A 20,000-nucleotide genomic window follows, 5' to 3' on the forward strand; every position below is an offset into this window, starting at 1 on the left:
TTCTTTACAGTCTCTGCGTAACACGCCCTCAAAAAAGGCTTAATTTCCTGTTTTTTCAAGAACAAGTCACGCCTATTGGAATTGATCTGCGGAGCTCATATTTCACTCACTAATGTGTTTTAATGGTCTGATTGGAAATAAATACCCATGTAACAAATGTACTCTATAGCGCCCCCTACCCATTATGTGAAAAACTCAACATTGTCTGATTTGTTTGAAACTCATGGTTTATATTCTCCTCGAGACGCCATGAAAAAAGTGCATTGCAGATATTGGGTATTTTCACAATTGGCCTGCAGAGGCGCAATGAATGCCTTCACTTTTGCCTTCAGATGCCTTCACTCTTCCGCTTTTATTTTGATGGGACATTTCCTCTCGTGCCGCATTAGAATTATTCTTCTTTTGACTTTATTCTTTAGACTTTATTCTTTCTGCCACAACTCAGGTATTTTTGACCCCCTGAACATCAATGAAAAATCACGGGTCACTGAGGCTCTCTCCCTTTCTCCCTGCTCAGGTCTGCGTTCAGCACAATCTTGCAATTTGTCAGGACAAACTACTATTTGAATCGCAAACTACGCAATCATCAATGGTGAATTGCTCAGCGTCGTTTGGTCTGCCGCAAAACGCAGCAGAAAACATGGACAGGCGGGAGGCGAGAGCCATCATCGCTGCTCCGCGGCTTTAATTGAATTTTGAAGTCGCGTCAGTCATTCTGATGGATGTGACCTACAGACATACTTACATTGGGCCCAGGCTCTCCCTGCTGCCCCAGGTCTCCCGTGAGCCCGATGGGACCCTGTGGACACAACAGTAAGACACTTATGTACAGTACAACAACAAGTATATACAGTACGATACTTATGTACAGTGCAACACTTATGTACAGTACAACACTTATGTACAGTACGACACTTATGTACAGTACGACACTTATGTACAGTGTAATATTTATGTACAGTGCAACACTTATGTACAGTGTAATACTTATGTACAGTGCAACACTTATGTACAGTACAACAAGTATATACAGTATGACACTTATGTACAGTGTAATATTTATGTACAGTGCAACACTTATGTACAGTACAACAAGTATATACAGTATGACACTTATATACAGTACAACAAGTTTGTACAGCACAAGTATGTAGAGTACGACACTTATGTACAGTACGACACTTATGTACAGCACAACAAGTATGTAGAGTACGACACTTATGTACAGTACGACACTTATGTACAGTACAACAAGTATGTACAGTATGACACTTATATACAGTACAACAAGTTTGTAGAGTACGACACTTATGTACAGCACAACAAGTATGTAGAGTACGACACTTATGTACAGCACAACAAGTATGTAGAGTACGACACTTATGTACAGCACAACAAGTATGTAGAGTACGACACTTATGTACAGTACAACAAGTATGTACAGTCAATAGTCAATAGATGCACTTTTACAGATGCTTACAGCGTTGCCCTTAGCTCCGTCTTCTCCTGTGGGGCCCCGGGCTCCTGGGGGCCCCGCTGCTCCAGGTGCTCCAGTGTCACCCTTCTCCCCCTGGTCTCCTTTCTCTCCCTGAAACACGGGAGTTCATCAGTCGTCGAAATACAAGTCAAACACCGTGTGAATGTTCAGAGTAAACTTACGATCCTTCCAGCCACGCCCACAGACCCAGGGTCACCAGCCTCTCCATCCTCGCCCTGCACACCAAAGGCTCTTACGTCAGCAACGGGGGCCCCACTTCAAGAAGAACCAAAAGATCTGCTTACCTTTTCTCCAACGGTGCCTGGCTGCCCGATCATACCTGCACGACCCGGTGGGCCCTGTGCACAAGAACAGCCCCACAAGTCACCTCAAGAACAGCCCCCACAAGAACAGTCACCTCAAGAACAGCCCCACAAGAACAGCCCCCACAAGAACAGCCCCCACAAGAACAGTCACCTCAAGAACAGCCCCACAAGAACAGCCCCCACAAGAACAGCCCCCACAAGAACAGCCCCCACAAGAACAGTCACCTCAAGAACAGCCCCACAAGAACAGCCCCACAAGAACAGCCCCCACAAGAACAGTCACCTCAAGAACAGCCCCACAAGAACAGCCCCCACAAGAACAGCCCCCACAAGAACAGCCCCCACAAGAACAGTCACCTCAAGAACAGCCCCACAAGAACAGCCCCACAAGAACAGCCACCACAAGAACAGCCCCCACAAGAACAGCCCCACAAGAACAGCCCCCACAAGAACAGACCCCACAAGAACAGCCCCACAAGAACAGCCCAAGAACAGCCCCCACAAGAACAGTCACCTCAAGAACAGCCCCACAAGAACAGCCCCACAAGAACAGCCCCCACAAGAACAGCCCCCACAAGAACAGCCCCACAAGAACAGCCCCACAAGAACAGCCCCACAAGAACAGCCACCTCAAGAACAGCCCCACAAGAACAGTCACCTCAAGAACAGCCCCACAAGAACAGTCACCTCAGGAACAGCCCCCACAAGAACAGCCCCCACAAGAACAGCCACCTCAAGAACAGCCCCACAAGAACAGTCACCTCAGGAACAGCCCCCACAAGAACAGCCCCCACAAGAACAGCCACCTCAAGAACAGCCCCCACAAGAACAGTCACCTCAAGAACAGCCCCACAAGAACAGCCCCCACAAGAACAGCCACCTCAAGAACAGCCCCACAAGAACAGCCCCCACAAGAACAGCCACCTCAAGAACAGCCCCCACAAGAACAGCCACCTCAAGAACAGCCCCACAAGAACAGTCACCTCAGGAACAGCCCCCACAAGAACAGCCCCCACAAGAACAGCCACCTCAAGAACAGCCCCCACAAGAACAGTCACCTCAAGAACAGCCCCACAAGAACAGCCCCACAAGAACAGCCACCTCAAGAACAGCCCCACAAGAACAGTCACCTCAGGAACAGCCCCCACAAGAACAGCCCCCACAAGAACAGCCACCTCAAGAACAGCCCCCACAAGAACAGTCACCTCAAGAACAGCCCCACAAGAACAGCCCCCACAAGAACAGCCACCTCAAGAACAGCCCCACAAGAACAGCCCCCACAAGAACAGCCACCTCAAGAACAGCCCCCACAAGAACAGCCCCACAAGAACAGCCCCACAAGAACAGCCCCACAAGTTACCACAAGAACAGCCCCCATAAGAACAGCTCCCTCAAGAACAGTCCCCACGAGAACAGCCCCCTCAAGAACAGTCCCCACAAGAACAGCCCCCACAGCCCCCAAGAACAGCCCCCACAAGAACAGCCCCACAAGTTACCACAAGAACAGCCCCCACAAGAACAGCCCCCACAAGAACAGTCCCCACAAGAACAGCCCCCACAGCCCCCAAGAACAGTCCCCTCAAGAACAGCCCCACAAGTTACCACAAGAACAGCCCCCACAAGAACAGCCCCCACAAGAAAAGTCCCCACAAGAACAGCCCCACAAGTTACCACAAGAACAGCCCCCACAAGAACAGCCCCCACAAGAACAGTCCCCACAAGAACAGTCACCTCAAGAACAGCCCCCACAAGAACAGCCCCCACAAGAACAGTCCCCACAAGAACAGTCCCCACAGCCCCCAAGAACAGCCCCCACAAGAACAGTCCCCACAAGAACAGCCCCACAAGTTACCTCAAGAACAGCCCCCACAAGAACAGTCCCCACAAGAACAGCCCCCAAGAACAGTTCCTTCAAGAACAGCCCCACAAGTTACCACAAGAACAGCCCCCACAAGAACAGCCCCCACAAGAACAGTCCCCACAAGAACAGTCCCCACAGCCCCCAAGAAAAGCCCCCACAAGAACAGCCCTGAAGTGTTATAACTCACAAGGTCAGGTCCTGAAGTGTTATAACTCACAAGGTCAGGTCCTGAAGTGTTATAACTCACAAGGTCAGGTCCTGAAGTGTTATAACTCACAAGGTCAGGTCCTGAAGTGTTATAACTCACAAGGTCAGGTCCTGAAGTGTTATAACTCAGAAGGTCAGGTCCTGAAGTGTTATAACTCACAAGGTCAGGTCCTGAAGTGTTATAACTCACAAGGTCAGGTCCTGAAGTGTTATAACTCACAAGGTCAGGTCCTGAAGTGGTAAAACTCAGAAGATCAGGTCCTGAAGTGTTATAACTCACAAGGTCAGGTCCTGAAGTGTTATAACTCACAAGGTCAGGTCCTGAAGTGTTATAACTCACAAGGTCAGGTCCTGAAGTGTTATAACTCAGAGAGGCCTGTGGCTTATGGAATGTACCTGAACTGTACTGTCGTATATCATATATATACTATACTGCACTACAGTATATCTCATTTATATTTGAGTGTTGGGTTGAGTTGAATCTCACTCACCTGTCCTCCTACTGGTCCTTGAGAGCCCACAGGGCCTTGTTGCCCTGGGAGACCCTGAATCAGAAGTGCAGAGCATCAGAACAGACTCAAAGCTCAGAGCAGTAAAATGAAACAGAACGTACCATGAGCCCGACATGTCCGCTCTCGCCCTTTTCTCCGGGCGTGCCTGGCATTCCCTGTGAACACACATGTGAGTCTCATGTTCAATGCCACTGTCAATCTCAAGCTCTTACCTGTAGTCCCATGGGTCCTCGGGAGCCTTTAAAGCCCCGCAGGCCCTCGTCTCCTTTAGGGCCATACATGCCCTGCTGGCCCCTGGGTCCGAGCTGCCCATCCACGCCCTGACCACAAAAACACACACATATTTACCCTCTACACTGTCCGCACACTTTACTGCTACAGAAGAGAAGGAACTTACAGGCAGTCCGGACTGTCCCACCGGCCCCTGAGGCCCTGCAGGCCCTGAAGGCCCCTGTCAGACAGAGAGTGTTAGCAGACACATGAGGAAGCACACAATATATGCTCATGAGATTAACTCACAGCTTCTCCTTTGTCTCCTTTGCTGCCTTTCTGTCCCGGTCCACCCTGCTCTCCCTGAAACACACAGAACCCACAGTCAGTCACACTTTTACAGCAAACAATAGGATTATTTATAAAGGAAACATTAAGACTGTGTTTTTATCTGCTTCAACTTACAAATGTTCCCTGTATTTTATCAATTAAGGCCAAATCTATGACATCTATGACGTGCATCTATGTGCAAAACATACATGTGCACGTCATACATGTGCACGTCATAGATGTGCACGTCATAGATGTGCACGTCATAGATGTGCACGTCATAGATGTGCACGTCATACATGTGCACGTCATTGATGTGCACGTCATAGATGTGCACGTCATAGATGTGCACGTCATAGATGTGCACGTCATACATGTGCACGTCATTGATGTGCACGTCATACATGTGCACGTCATACATGTGCACGTCATTGATGTGCACGTCATTGATGTGCACGTCATACATGTGCCGTCATAGATGTGCACGTCATACATGTGCCCGTCATAGATGTGCACGTCATACATGTGCACGTCATAGATGTGCACGTCATAGATGTGCACGTCATACATGTGCACGTCATTGATGTGCACGTCATACATGTGCACGTCATAGATGTGCACGTCATAGATGTGCACGTCATACATGTGCACGTCATAGATGTGCTTGTCATACATGTGCACGTCATACATGTGCACGTCATACATGTGCACGTCATAGATGTGCACGTCATACATGTGCACAACATAGAAGTGCGCGTCATAGATGTGCACAACATAGATGTGCACGTCATTGATGTGCACGTCATACATGTGCACGTCATACATGTGCACGTCATAGATATGCACGTCATACATGTGCAAGTCATAGATGTGCCCGTCATACATGTGCACGTCATACATGTGCAAGTCATACATGTGAACGTCATACATGTGAACGTCATACATGTGCACGTCATAGATGTGCACGTCATACATGTGCACGTCATACATGTGCACGTCATAGATGTGCCCGTCATACATGTGCACGTCATACATGTGCAAGTCATACATGTGAACGTCATACATGTGCACGTCATAGATGTGCACGTCATACATGTGCACGTCATACATGTGCACGTCATAGATGTACACGTCATACATGTGCACGTCATAGATGTACACGTCATACATGTGCACGTCATACATGTGCACGTCATAGAAGTGCGTGTCATACATGTGCACGTCATACATGTGCATGTCATAGATGTGCACGTCATACATGTGCACGTCATAGATGTGCACGTCATACATGTGCACGTCATACATGTGCACGTCATACATGTGCATGTCATAGATGTGCACGTCATACATGTGCATGTCATACATGTGCACGTCATACATGTGCACGTCATAGATGTGCACGTCATACATGTGCACGTCATACATGTGCACGTCATACATGTGCACTTAGGACACGTCTAGGTGCTGCTGATCCTCTCGTGCTTCACGCACAGACTTTCACTTACAGCTAATGTACAGCAGATTGTGTTTCTGCCGTGAGCCTCGTGACACTTTCTGGACCACTTTATTTTGAGGATTGGACACTTTTTTACCTTCACTTGAGCAAACTGCGAAGGTGGATCAAAGATGTTGGATCACATTAGCGCTGGGAAACCCAAGAACTCTCTACAGTCTCACACCAACTTGAGTTTTGTGATTTATTGTAGATTAAAAACCCTCACAGTACCTAATGTGACCTAATGTAGTCTTAAATGTTTGTGGTAATTCAAAAAGTGGTTCATCTTGACATCCCTGTCTACACCCGGAGGAAACGTGCTTTACCTTGTCTCCATCATCTCCTGGAGACCCTGTGGGGCCTGTTACCCCAGGCATGCCCCCAGGACCCTGCTCTCCATCCTGGCCTGCAGGTCCTATGGGTCCTCCTGTGCCCTGCACACAGAGAACAACACATAAAGAACATAAAGAACATAAAGAACACTCATGCTTTCAATAACTTCTGCTAATTGGACAACCTAAATAGCAGTTTTATTCCTAATAATCTATTGATCTTCTGGTCCCTAATCCAATGTTAATCAAATTTAGTGTAAGACTGGAAAAGATGGTGATAGTTAAAGTTTAAGTCAGACTTTTACATACACGCTGACAAAAGTAACGATGCCTTTAGCGCCTTGTTAGCTCTGCTTTCACTCAGAATGTAAGTAAACCTGTTCTAAAATATGCTACAGAGACTTATGACCTCCCCCAATTCCCTATATTATCAGGTCATTTTTTAATGACCTTTCAGTTTATTCTTAAAGATTTTCCAGAATAAAACTACATTAAAAAAGACAAGATCTGAAAAAGAAATAATAGAGCTAATATTCAGTGAAATTAGCTTTAGTCCAAGTGTAAGTGAACAACTTGTTGAGGAGCATTCACTCTCTCAAATCTGCTCTCGTTGTAAAGAAGGTCATTAGGCCAAAACGCGCCTCCCAATGGTACAATGAAGAACTGCGGTCACATAAACTAAAGTTGGAGGGATGAATTTGATGCTCTCTCGCAGGGCAATCCCTGAAAGGATGGACAATCCGCTCGAAAGAGTTACTATTCAAAGTCAGCAAAAGTAACACTAGATTCTTTTACAGCGCTGTAGCCACAAGCCAGTCCAACAAACTGTCACAGCGCAGTAGAGCCCTCACTCCCAGCTACTCTCAGCTCTGATTTATGTCCTCTAAAAGCTCAACTTGTGTCCTAGACCTGATTCCAAGCAGACTCCTCAAAGACATTCTCCCCCTAATTATAGACTCTATTCTTAATATAATAAATACTTCAGTAGAAAGTGCTTATGTTCCACAGTCCTTCAAACATGAAGGTCATTAAATCACTTTTGAAAAAGCCTAACCTCGATCCTGACCTTTTGGTGAACTACAGACCTATTTATAATCTTCCCTTTGTCTCGAAAATCCTTGAAAAATTTAAGTTTTCCAGTCAGGGTTCAGAGCCCACCACAGCAGGGTTCAGAGCCCACCACAGCAGGGTTCAGAGCCCACCACAGCAGGGTTCAGAGCCCACCACAGCAGGGTTCAGAGCCCACCACAGCAGGGTTCAGAGCCTCACCACAGCAGGGTTCAGAGCCTCACCACAGCAGTGTTCAGAGCCCCACCACAGCAGGGTTCAGAGCCCCACCACAGCAGGGTTCAGAGCCCACCACAGCAGGGTTCAGAGCCCCACCACAGCAGGGTTCAGAGCCCACCACAGCAGGGTTCAGAGCCCCACCACAGCAGGGTTCAGAGCCCACCACAGCAGGGTTCAGAGCCCCACCACAGCAGGGTTCAGAGCCCCACCACAGCAGTGTTCAGAGCCCCACCACAGCAGTGTTCAGAGCCCACCACAGCAGGGTTCAGAGCCCACCACAGCAGGGTTCAGAGCCCACCACAGCAGGGTTCAGAGCCCACCACAGCAGGGTTCAGAGCCCACCACAGCAGGGTTCAGAGCCCACCACAGCAGGGCTCAGAGCCTACCACAGCAGGGTTCAAAGCCCACCACAGCAGGGCTCAGAGCTGCAGACGATGGACTGGTCTCAATCCTGGTTCTAAAGTAACTTACGGTGTGCCTCAGGGGTCAGTACTGGGTCCAGTTCTGTTTACTCTTTACATGCTGCCGTTAGGTCACATGATCAGGTCACATGGCATTAACTTCCACTGCTCTGCAGACGACACTCAGCTGTATTTATTAATGAACCTGATCAGAGCGATCAAGTACAGACTTAGTGCTTGTGTTGTTAGGTTTGGGCACTTTTCCTTCCTATTGGTGATAATAATATTCTGTCTGTTCAGTTTTTGTCTAATCTGTTCAGTTTTTTTTAGATTGGCACCCGCGACCGGCAGCCTTTAAAATGGAGACCGGATGGGCTCAGCGCTCTCTCTCAGCTGGGCTCCGCCCATCCCGCTACGGTCCCGCTTCGTAGACGCACTCGGCTCGCCTGCTCCCAGCTGGCTCTCACTAGCTATAGCATTAGCCTGTTTTGTTTGGCCTGGTGGGACCGGTAGTCCCAATTTCGCTTTTGTTTGGGGCTGGATAGGGTTTTGTGTGTCTTATTTTTGTGCTTTAGTTAGAGGTGTCGGCACCGGCTTCGACGGCCCTATACGGGGCTGGCCCGGTGTAGCTCCTATTTTATTTCTGTTTGGCTGGCCCACCAGGTCCACCTTTCTTTTTATAACTTTGGGGTGATTTTTAGAGCACAGGGGTTCGAAATGTAGCATTTATTTTGGTGAAACCCTAATAAACTTGTTTAAAATTGTCTTCGTCTCCGTGTCCGTTTTAAATATGTTTAGACCTCTCTTTGGGGTCATAACAGTGTGAAGGAGATAAAAACCTGGAGGACACTTAATTATCTGCTTCTTAACCCTGAAAAAATGAGGTCATTGTGCTGGTCCTAAACATCTACGAGACGCTTTATTCGAGCAGATAGTCACACTGGACAATGACAGTGTTGCCTCCAGTTCTACTGTAAGAAACCTCTCATTTAAAGCTCATATAAATCAAACCTGTAAAAAAGACTATTTCCATCTGCGTAATCAGTGGCGGCTCGCCCATAGGGGGCGCTGGGGCGCCGCCCCACCTGACCTGACTGCCTGTTTTTATTTCATTTTTTAAATAGTCTCTCATTTGGAAAAAATAACCTGTGTTAATTAGATGGTATTGATGATTTTGCTTTATGGGTTTAGAACTCTCCAGAATTATATTTACATTCACTTTCAAGTTCCACGTTTAAAACGTGAACGTTTATCATGTTTGGTGTAGGAGCCAATAGGCTGTCTTGTCGGGGCGCTTGTTCGATCAGCCCCATTGTTCTGTATTTAAGCCAATGGCTCCCCTGTTGCTAGGCAAAAAAGAAAACACATCCACCAATCATCGTCGAAGAATTTTATGGGTTTGGGGTGCTGAAGATTAGCGCCCCAAAGTACCAAGATGCACCGCAGCTGTTTACAGGTGTTTTCATTCCAGCAGAGAAGTGTGTCAAATGGCAACGTCGGATGAATTTGCCCCAAATCCTTGCATCTACAACAACTCGGAGATTGTGAGATTGTGCGTGTGATAGTTGGACTCTGTCTTCATGGCAGGATCACCCAGAGGTTCACTCACAGCACACATCAGGTGGGCTATTTTTTTTTGTGGTGATGAAATTGTGATATTTATAGGAAGTTCTAGTATATTGCTCAGCCATGTGGATTCATGATGTCATTGTTTATAGAGTCATAGAGTAGATTGAAGGATAACCGAACAAAACTCTACTCCCGTTTGGCTCACGGGTGCAATACTACATGCCGTTTCATTATATTTGGTAGGATGAAGGACACATTAGTTGTGAATACAATCCCCGAGTTTGGAAGGTATCAGTCCGTTAATAGCTGAGTGACAGTCGATTAAACAAAGTGATGCCGGCTAGCGAGCTAGTTAGCTAGTTTCAATGTGAGCACACTAGTTTTAAAGTCACCAGACACTAACAATATGAATGGCTGATTCGATTTTTTGATTGGGATGACACACTGTTGTGGTAAATTAGTAGTTATGTGTGGTTTTAGCAAACATCACTGCCGTGCTTTTTACGATTACCGTAATTAACAGCCACATAGCGCAACAGATTTTCTCGTGCGGGCCACTTTACCATCGTCTCCGAAAATGCGGGCCACTTTACCGCGGTAGCTCTGGGGGGGGATTTCCCGCTTTACTACGCGTTAACTCCTAACGCCTAAAATGCACCAGAATGCTGGAAATCACATCTACGAAATTCAAAATTTTAAATAGCCCCACCTAAAAAAAAAATCACCAGCCGCCACTGTGCGTAATATAGATCAAATCAGAATAATCCTGCCTAAAAGTGATAAAGAACTAACAAGAACTAAAAGAAGAGAGCACATTACGCCGGTGCTGGAGTCTCTTCACTGGCTCCTGTCAAGTTTGGAATCAAATTTAAACTCCTCCTCCTGAGCTACAAAGCCATAAATGACATGGCCCTATCCGACCTCAAAGATTCTATAGAACAATATCATCCAAACAGAGCTCTTCACTCTCAAAATGCTGGCCTTCTGGTCCCAAGAGTCTCTAAAAGCACAGTAGGAGGTAGAGCCTTCTGGTGGTCCCAAGAGTCTCTAAAAGCACAGTAGGAGGTAGAGCCTTCTGGTGGTCCCAAGAGTCTCTAAAAGCACAGTAGGAGGTAGAGCCTTCTGGTGGTCCCAAGAGTCTCTAAAAGCACAGTAGGAGGTAGAGCTCCTGTGTTATGGAATCAGCTCTTGTCCATGTTAAAGAGGCCGACACAGTCTCTTCATTTAAGTCCAGGCTTAAAACGTTCCTCTTTGAAATGTCTTATGGTCAGGCCAGTTACACAGACAATAATTATCTTTCTCCCACAGATTCATTGTTGATTTTCTGGCTTCTGTTTTTCTGTTATAATTATTGACGTTGTGATTTTGGCCTTGATAAAAGTAATTGTATTTGATCTTATTTGACAGAACACACAGAGAGAACACAGCGTGCGGATAGTTACAGGTTCTCCTTTCTCGCCCATCGGTCCTGGTCCTCCTGCGGCCCCTGCACGTCCTGGCTGACCTATGGCCCCTGCAGCTCCGGGAGGGCCCCTTTCACCTGTGGCTCCCTAACAACACAAACACATGAGTCAAATCTACAGAAGAAGCAAGACTAATTCATATTCATTTCATATTTGAATAGGATTGAAAATAATGAAAATAATGTCAGTGAGTATGAGTAACATTTTATTGGTATGAGCTTGTGTTGTTTTGCCCCTTAACGTTATGTCTGTGTTAAATATGAGTTAAATATGAAAAGGTAAACCGTACAATGGCTCCTGTCAGTCCGTTGGGTCCTGAGCCTCCTTTCAGTCCTTGAGGGCCCTGAAAACACATCATCTTTACTTCTGTTGTTCAGACAAAGCCAAAAGTGAGTGTGTGTCGTTACCATGACACCCGGAGCACCCCGGCTCCCTCTGAAGCCCTTCAGTCCAGTCGGGCCGTTTTTCCCTGCAGTCCCTGGTAAACCTGGGTCTCCCTTTCCACCTTCCTTTCCTGCCACACCAGGCAAACCGTGCTCTCCAGGCACACCAGGTGCTCCTGGATGACCCCGATCCCCAGGAGGTCCTGGTTCACCAGATTTACCCTAAAAGAAACCAATATCTTCAGATATCACTACATCACATGGTGTAACTAGAGAAATGAGTGAGGCTCTCACCTGTGGCCCCACCACACCAGAGGGCCCCGGGGGCCCGGTCTTGCCTTGGAATCCCTGGATGACACAAAGGAATGTTCAGTGTGTAGCACAGTCACTTTGTGTACGCTAAAAGAGACTGAAGACACAGTTGTAGTAGAGTCGCTCCGATCAGGATATTTGAGGCCGATACGATCATGACGACATGAGCAGCATGAGCAGCATGAGCAGCATGAGCAGCACGAGCAACATGAGCAGCACGAGCAACACGAGCAGCACGAGCAACATGAGCAGCACGAGCAACACGAGCAGCACGAGCAACATGAGCAGCACGAGCAACACGAGCAGCACGAGCAACACGAGCAGCACAAGCAGCATGAGCAGCATGAGCAGCATGAGCAGCATGAGCAGCATGAGCAACACGAGCAGCACGAGCAACACGAGCAGCACGAGCAACACGAGCAGCACGAGCAGCATGAGCAGCATGAGCAGCAAGAGCAGCATGAGCAGCATGAGCAGCACGAGCAACATGAGCAGCACGAGCAGCACGAGCAGCAGGAGCAGCACGAGCAACATGAGCAGCACGAGCAGCACGAGCAGCACGAGCAACATGAGCAGCAGGAGCAGCATGAGCAGCATGAGCAGCACGAGCAACACGAGCAGCATGAGCAGCACGAGCAGCACGAGCAGCATGAGCAGCACGAGCAACATGAGCAGCACGAGCAACATGAGCAGCACGAGCAGCACGAGCAGCATGAGCAGCACGAGCAGCACGAGCAGCATGAGCAGCATGAGCAGCACGAGCAGCATGAGCAGCATGAGCAGCATGAGTATGAGAGCATAAAGACAAATATGATGTGCTCAGAAACATTATAAGTTGGAAACAAAAACATAAATACAAGAAAGACGTCTCTGAGCGTAAAAGGTTCATCTGAGCCAAAATGTGCACAAAAGATCATAAGATACATAAGTTCACTAAACAACAATGTTGCAAAAAGAAAAATATCAGGAAACTGGATTCATGGGTAACAAAGCAAACAGCTAATTCATCTTTCTGCTGTTGTGTAAATATTTATGATTCCAATAACATTAATACACTAAATATAGCCGCAAGCGGCAATGATCGGCCCTCGCCACACCGCCGCCACGCCGCAAGAGGAGGGGGCGCTAACGCGCCCCAATTGTCCTTTTATCACGCCTACTGCTGAATCTGTGACGCTGTCACATGTTCTCCCCTTTGTTTTACCATCAAAAAGCAATTTTATTTTGAATTCTTGGCAAAATGTGCGGCTTTGCCGCACAGACACCGTGACTCTTTGAATGAAAATGTGGATAACTTTTGATGGTCCTGAAGATGAGTCTCACCAAATTTCAGGTTAATAGGGCTGACGCCCTGGGAGGAGTTTGTGAAAGTCTAAAGTGTAAACATGTTCTGGCCCCATTGGAATAACATGGGAGGTTTCGGTCATCGTTACGGCAACGCCATAACAATTATGACATGGGTCTCATTGACTTTTTTGATGGGGATGCTAAAATTGAGTTGTGTGTCAAATTTCATATAATTTCGCAAAACTAAACATTTAACCTCCATATAAAATCTGTAGGGGGCGCTGTGGCGCCAAATGAATTTATTTCACTTCAAGTAGGTTTAGGGCAAAGAGTTTAACAACTGATTCTAATTTGACGCAATTCGGACTTTATCTGCACAAACGGCAGAAATTTTAAATATGGGAGATTTCTGAAATTTTAGTTACAGTTTGCGGCTTCGCCGCACAGAGACCGTGAGAGGTATCAATGTAATTTGGATAACTTTTGATGTCCCACTCCTCAGTAGCATTTTCACCAAATTTCAGCTTTTTAGGGCCAACGCCCTGGGAGGAGTTCGTAAAAGTACGACGTTTGGAAAAACTCCGAAGTCATGTTTAGCCATTTTTGAAGCAATATGGCCGACATTTGGTTCGGGGGACGGCGTTGCCGTAATAATATTTTTTACTTCTCTTGTCACCATCTACCTCTGCGCCAAATTTCATGATTCTACGATCAGATTTTTTTTGGGTCATTTCCCATCTCTCAATGCATTTTTGGTACATTTGGTGGCGCTGACGCGCCAATTTTTTTTATTTTAGAAAAGGGAAATAGCCAGAATGTAGAGAGGCACGATTTTTAGAGGTGTGCAAATTTTTGTGACTTTTCGTCAATGTTCACTGGGTGAAAAATAGGGGGGTTGGTCCCGAGAAGAAGAAGAAAGAAAGAAAGAAAGAAAGAATAATATTCCGATGCGAAAACAATGTTTCCCATTTTTCAAATATCATAAACTATACATTTTCGGAAAGCGCTCGCGCTTTCCTACCTCATGGTGTGGGTCCCTGGTCACTGACGGGTACTTTCGATAATTTTGAGTGGGCTCCGCCCACTTTGTGTTTTTGGCCCTCTATACAGTAATAATGTTCAATTTTTGCATTACATGCTTATATGCACGGAACATGCAAGAGATGGGGAACGTATTCGTGAGCTACTTAGCGCAAATGAGTGCTTTATATCCCAATGTAAAGTGCTCGTTTAGTGCGAACTTTTGCACGGGCTTCGCCCGTTTACAACGGTAATGTTCCATTTTCCTACAACTAATTAGTATGCACGGGGCGTGCATGAGTGGAGGAGTGCGTTAGTGAGTGTTTGGAAGTGGGCGAGCGCTTCGCGCTCGATTTCGTGCGCACTACGTGCGCACTTTCGCAGCCGTGCTTCGCACGGCCTTACGAGATTAATAGGCCTCTCGCCAGCTTGTGGCGCTCGGGCCTAATAAAAAGGTTTGGTCGACTAAAACCCCATTGACCAATTAACTGACAAACTAAGCGCCGCCCACACTGTGTCTTACCGGTTCTCCTCTTTGCCCGGGGTGCCCGGGGAGGCCATCTTTTCCAGACGGACCCTGCACTCATCACACACACGACACACACATCACACTGAGTCTGTAATATGTTTACAACAATAGAGTGATATTAATATGGCCACAGTATGGCCCAAAACATGGCCCACCCCAGCGTGAGGGCCCACAATAGGGCCCATACTCACAACTGATCCTTTAGGTCCTGTCTCCCCGTTTCTGCCTTGTGGCCCTTGCGGTCCCTGCACGTATAAACCCAAAGTCAGAATCTGATATCCATAATAACAAATGTAAATGTGGCCTAAGTTTGGTGCAGCACCCGATCACCGGGCAATCCTGGGGGCCCGTCGTTTCCAGAAGCTCCCTAAACAAATGCACACAATAATAATCAAGACATGTGACAGCAGTTTGTTTATAAAAGAAAAAGAGTACCATGACACTTACCTTGTCCCCAGACTTCCCCGTGGGCCCTCGTGCTCCTCTGGCCCCTCGAGAGCCCTAAAAAGAACAGAGTGCCGTCTTTAGAGTCCTAAAGAGAACAGAGTGCATTCTGGGACCTCATCTCAGCGCTAGAGCCTCAGTCTGAGTTAGTGTGACCTGACTTATGTAACACAACAGTGAAACTAGAGGTGAAAGTCAAACCAGAATCAGAGGTTTTACGAGGAGCAGAAGCCGAGTCTGACCCTCTGACAGCTCTGACAGCTCCGACAGCTCTGACAGCTCCGACAGCTCTGACAGCTCTGACAGCTCTGACCCTCTGACAGCTCTGACCCTCTGACAGCTCTGACAGCTCTGACCCTCTGACAACTCTGACAGCTCTGACCCCCTGACAGCTCTGACAGCTCTGACCCTCTGACAGCCCTGACAGCTCTGACCCTCTGACAGCTCTGACCCTCTGACAGCCCTGACCCTCTGACAGCCCTGACCCTCTGACCCTCTGACCCTCTGACAGCTCTGACCCTCTGACAGCTCTGACCCTCTGACAGCTCTGACCTTCTGACAGCTCTGACAGCTCTGACAGCTCTGACCCTCTGACAGCTCTGACCCTCTGACAGCTCTGACCCTCTGACAGCTCTGACCCTCTGACAGCTCTGACAGCTCTGACCCTCTGACAGCGCTGACCCTCTGACAGCTCTGACCCTCTGACAGCCCTGACCCTCTGACAGCCCTGATCCTCTGACCCCCTGACAGCTCTGACAGCTCTGACCCTCTGACAGCTCTGACAGCTCTGACAGCTCTGACCCTCTGACAGCTCTGACAGCTCTGACCCTCTGACAGCTCTGACAGCTCTGACCCTCTGACAGCTCTGACCCTCTGACAGCTCTGACAGCTCTGACCCTCTGACAGCTCTGACAGCTCTGACCCTCTGACCTTCTGACAGCTCTGACAGCTCTGACCCTCTGACAGCTCTGACCCTCTGACAGCTCTGACAGCTCTGACCCTCTGACAGCTCTGACAGCTCTGACAGCTCTGACAGCTCTGACCCTCTGACAGCTCTGACCCTCTGACAGCTCTGACAGCCCTGACCCTCTGACAGCTCTGACAGCTCTGACCCTCTGACAGCTCTGACCCTCTGACAGCCCTGACCCTCTGACAGCTCTGACTGCTCTGACCCTCTGATAGCTCTGACAGCTCTGACCCTCTGACAGCTCTGACAGCCCTGACCCTCTGACAGCTCTGACCCTCTGACAGCTCTGACCCTCTGACAGCTCTGACAGCTCTGACCCTCTGACAGCTCTGACCCTCTGACAGCTCTGACCCTCTGACAGCTCTGACAGCCCTGACAGCTCTGACAGCTCTGACCCTCTGACAGCTCTGACAGCCCTGACCCTCTGACAGCTCTGACCCTCTGACAGCTCTGACCCTCTGACAGCTCTGACAGCTCTGACCCTCTGACAGCTCTGACAGCTCTGACAGCTCTGACCCACTGACAGCTCTGACCCTCTGACAGCTCTGACAGCTCTGACAGCTCTGACCCTCTGACAGCTCTGACAGCCCTGACCCTCTGACAGCTCTGACCCTCTGACAGCTCTGACCCTCTGACAGCTCTGACCCTCTGACAGCTCTGACTCTGACAGCTCTGACCCTCTGACCCTCTGACAGCTCTGACCCTCTGACAGCTCTTACAGCTCTGACCCTCTGACAGCTCCGACCCTCTGACAGCTCTGACAGCTCTGACCCTCTGACAGCTCTGACAGCTCTGACCCTCTGACAGCTCTGACCCTCTGATAGCTCTGACAGCTCTGACAGCTCTGACCCTCTGACAGCTCTGACAGCTCTGACCCTCTGACAGCTCTGACCCTCTGACAGCCCTGACCCTCTGACAGCTCTGACCCTCTGACAGCTCTGACCCTCTGACAGCTCTGACAGCCCTGACCCTCTGACAGTTCTCGCTTGGTTCACGTCATGTCCCTCGTGTTTCTGCTGGAGCGCCACAAGGTTCTGTCCTGGGCCCTTTACTCTTCATCTTCTACATCGTGTGTGCTCATTGTCAGTTTGTGCACAGATTTGTAATTTTGAGCCAATTCATGAATGAAAATGGAAATAGAAGTGAAACTAGGCTAAAGTGTGATCTTCACTTGGGCCTTGCAATGGATTTAAAAAGTACACTACGGTTATTGTCCACAGCAGTACGCCAAATATCAGATCTGCTCAAAAACATATTGGAACATCCCTAACCAATACCAATATTGGAACTGCCAGTGGAATCACATTATTGCCATACAATACTTGGTTTTGTGGTGCCACCTGTTCGTCTCCATGGTGACAAGTCCCATGTAAAACCATCAGACCAGCCACAAGAAAATAACAAAATCAGCTTTTTAAGATTAAAACTGCAAATAATCGTATTTATTGTAGTTTGTGGATATCAAATGAAGACGAGACACTTCAGACGTTTGTTTTTTGGACATTTTATCTGGAGACAAAAACATCGTCCAAGCTGCACCTAAAATGTTTTATGATCTAATTGACCCGCCCCACATCCAGAGACTTATACGGACGACTAAAACTGTTGTTATTGTCCACCATAGGCATTTTTCTCCCATAAAGACATAAAGATCAGCCCATAAAGGCAACGTTTGTCAAAAGTTACAATCTTTTTCATTTTCTCCATGGAGATAGAACACTTTCATGGCACACTGTGGGATATTATATCTAAAAGAACCACATTTCCATGGAAACAAGCAGGAAGGTTTTGTTTTTTAGTTTAGTTTTAGTGCAATAAAACCATCCAAAATTAAAACAAAAAAAAACATGCTTTTTTAATCTATTTCTTGCTCAAAGTTATGTACTGTGTCTTTAAAGTAGCACCTGCACCACAAGCTTTACCATCTGTTACTTTATGAGACTTTAACAGCTGAAGGATCTGATGATATGTAATTGTAAGCCTGATTTATTCAAGTAATAATAATATTATTAATAATAATAATAATAATAATAGTGTTGTGATGTACACATTTTCATACACATAGTGACAAATGTATAAAAAAAACTATACATCAAAAATCCCCTTTGTAAAGTATGGGATTTAAAAACTTTCACACATAAAATGACTTATTCTTATATGAAAACATCTTGAAAAACATTATTATTAAGTTATTTTGGTATTATTATTATTTTGGCAACAACAGACCGTTAGAGTATATGTTACTCACGTTGGGCCCCCTTTGTCCTGCGCTCCCCTGCTGGCCTCCAGGACCCTGGACAGAGATACAAACATGAGGCTCATTTCCACTGGTTCATTTTGGTCATAATCACTTTGTGCATATATTCAATTAAAAAAATGTTGAAAGATCCGGAAATGGGATCTCTGTTTTTTAACTGTTTTAAGGGAACACATTTTTTTGGTTGTCTAAATGTGAATCTGTGCTGCTCTAGGCCAGGAAACTCATGAACAAGTCTATTTAAACAATCCAAAGCGGACCTGAGAAGAGTTCCAGAGTGGAACACTTTTAAGCCAGATGATTGGATAACAGAGACCAATGGACGCTTACAGCAAAAAGCAGATATAAACAGGAAATAATCATTTCTCACCACTGTATTTCCACTGATGCTAAGCTGGAGAGAAATCAGAAGCTGCAATTTTAATTATTATTATTTTTATGAAGCATTAGTTATGTTTGGTGACCTCAGCCTAGTAGAGCTCTGCCCTGGACCCAGAGGAAGGCCCTGACCATGAGGACACACTCTGCTGGGAATAGAACTGTTCTCTGCTCTAAAAAGGACCGCTCTGAGGGGCTGGAGAGAGGAACCGGGGACTTTGAGATAACTCACCTTTTTGCCCTTTTCTCCTGCAGCTCCGATCACTCCAGGAAAGCCATCAGAACCCTGGACAACACCACATGTCAGATACTGTTATTTAGTCAAAGAGAAAGTGTGTGTTTTACCTTTGGTCCCAGGCGCCCTGGATAACCTGGTAAACCTGGGACGCCCAGTTTGCCCTGCAGAAGGAGAAAGAGAGAACAAACATGAGGACACACTTTTAGCTCCAGTCTGTGATGCTGCTGCTGACATGCAGAGGTCCTGTACCTTCTCACCAGAAGTGCCCCCAGCACCAGCCTCTCCCAGGAGGCCCAGCTGGCCTTTGGGGCCCTCTGGTCCATCCTCTCCTCGAGCTCCAGTAAGTCCATTATCTCCAACATCGCCTTTTGTACCCATTTCCCCCTTGGCCCCGGGAAAACCATCCTCTCCCTGAACACGAACACGTATGGTCAGAATGACTCACAGGGAGAACGTGCAAATGTCACACAGAGACTTCAGGAATCAAACCCAAGACCAACATTTAAATACATTATTCTCTCTCTTCTACCTTTTCTCCTTTGCTGCCTTTTAGTCCTCGCAGTCCGTCTGCTCCCTGTAACACACACACACACACACACACACAAAGACAGACACACACACACACACAAAGACAGACACACACACACACACAGACACACACACACACACACAGAGAGACACACACACAAACACACACACACACACACACAGAGAC

The 20,000-nt window shown here is 47.3% G+C and overlaps 1 protein-coding gene across 1 annotated transcript in view; it reads right to left on the reverse strand.

The window, feature by feature from the left end:
- LOC140376999 (uncharacterized) overlaps window positions 1-20,000 on the reverse strand; it is a 90,481-nt gene that overhangs the window by 20,991 nt on the left and 49,490 nt on the right. Inside the window, exons 28-50 of the mRNA XM_072462246.1 lie at window positions 19,815-19,859; window positions 19,535-19,696; window positions 19,393-19,446; window positions 19,280-19,333; window positions 18,661-18,705; window positions 15,449-15,502; window positions 15,324-15,368; window positions 15,193-15,246; window positions 14,996-15,049; window positions 12,148-12,201; window positions 11,878-12,075; window positions 11,760-11,813; window positions 11,450-11,557; window positions 6,745-6,852; window positions 4,903-4,956; window positions 4,781-4,834; window positions 4,596-4,703; window positions 4,485-4,538; window positions 4,363-4,416; window positions 1,783-1,836; window positions 1,660-1,713; window positions 1,481-1,588; window positions 746-799 (exon numbers count right to left, since the gene is read on the reverse strand). Of these exons, the coding sequence (XP_072318347.1) occupies window positions 746-799; window positions 1,481-1,588; window positions 1,660-1,713; window positions 1,783-1,836; window positions 4,363-4,416; window positions 4,485-4,538; window positions 4,596-4,703; window positions 4,781-4,834; window positions 4,903-4,956; window positions 6,745-6,852; window positions 11,450-11,557; window positions 11,760-11,813; window positions 11,878-12,075; window positions 12,148-12,201; window positions 14,996-15,049; window positions 15,193-15,246; window positions 15,324-15,368; window positions 15,449-15,502; window positions 18,661-18,705; window positions 19,280-19,333; window positions 19,393-19,446; window positions 19,535-19,696; window positions 19,815-19,859 (1,683 nt within the window). The remainder of the gene's footprint in view (window positions 1-745; window positions 800-1,480; window positions 1,589-1,659; window positions 1,714-1,782; window positions 1,837-4,362; window positions 4,417-4,484; window positions 4,539-4,595; window positions 4,704-4,780; window positions 4,835-4,902; window positions 4,957-6,744; window positions 6,853-11,449; window positions 11,558-11,759; window positions 11,814-11,877; window positions 12,076-12,147; window positions 12,202-14,995; window positions 15,050-15,192; window positions 15,247-15,323; window positions 15,369-15,448; window positions 15,503-18,660; window positions 18,706-19,279; window positions 19,334-19,392; window positions 19,447-19,534; window positions 19,697-19,814; window positions 19,860-20,000) is intronic.

The sequence above is a fragment of the Eucyclogobius newberryi genome, unplaced genomic scaffold (genome assembly GCF_026437365.1).
Source record: "Eucyclogobius newberryi isolate DKJ021-1_F unplaced genomic scaffold, fEucNew1.0.hap1 SCAF_4, whole genome shotgun sequence".
Classification (NCBI taxonomy): domain Eukaryota; kingdom Metazoa; phylum Chordata; class Actinopteri; order Gobiiformes; family Gobiidae; genus Eucyclogobius; species Eucyclogobius newberryi.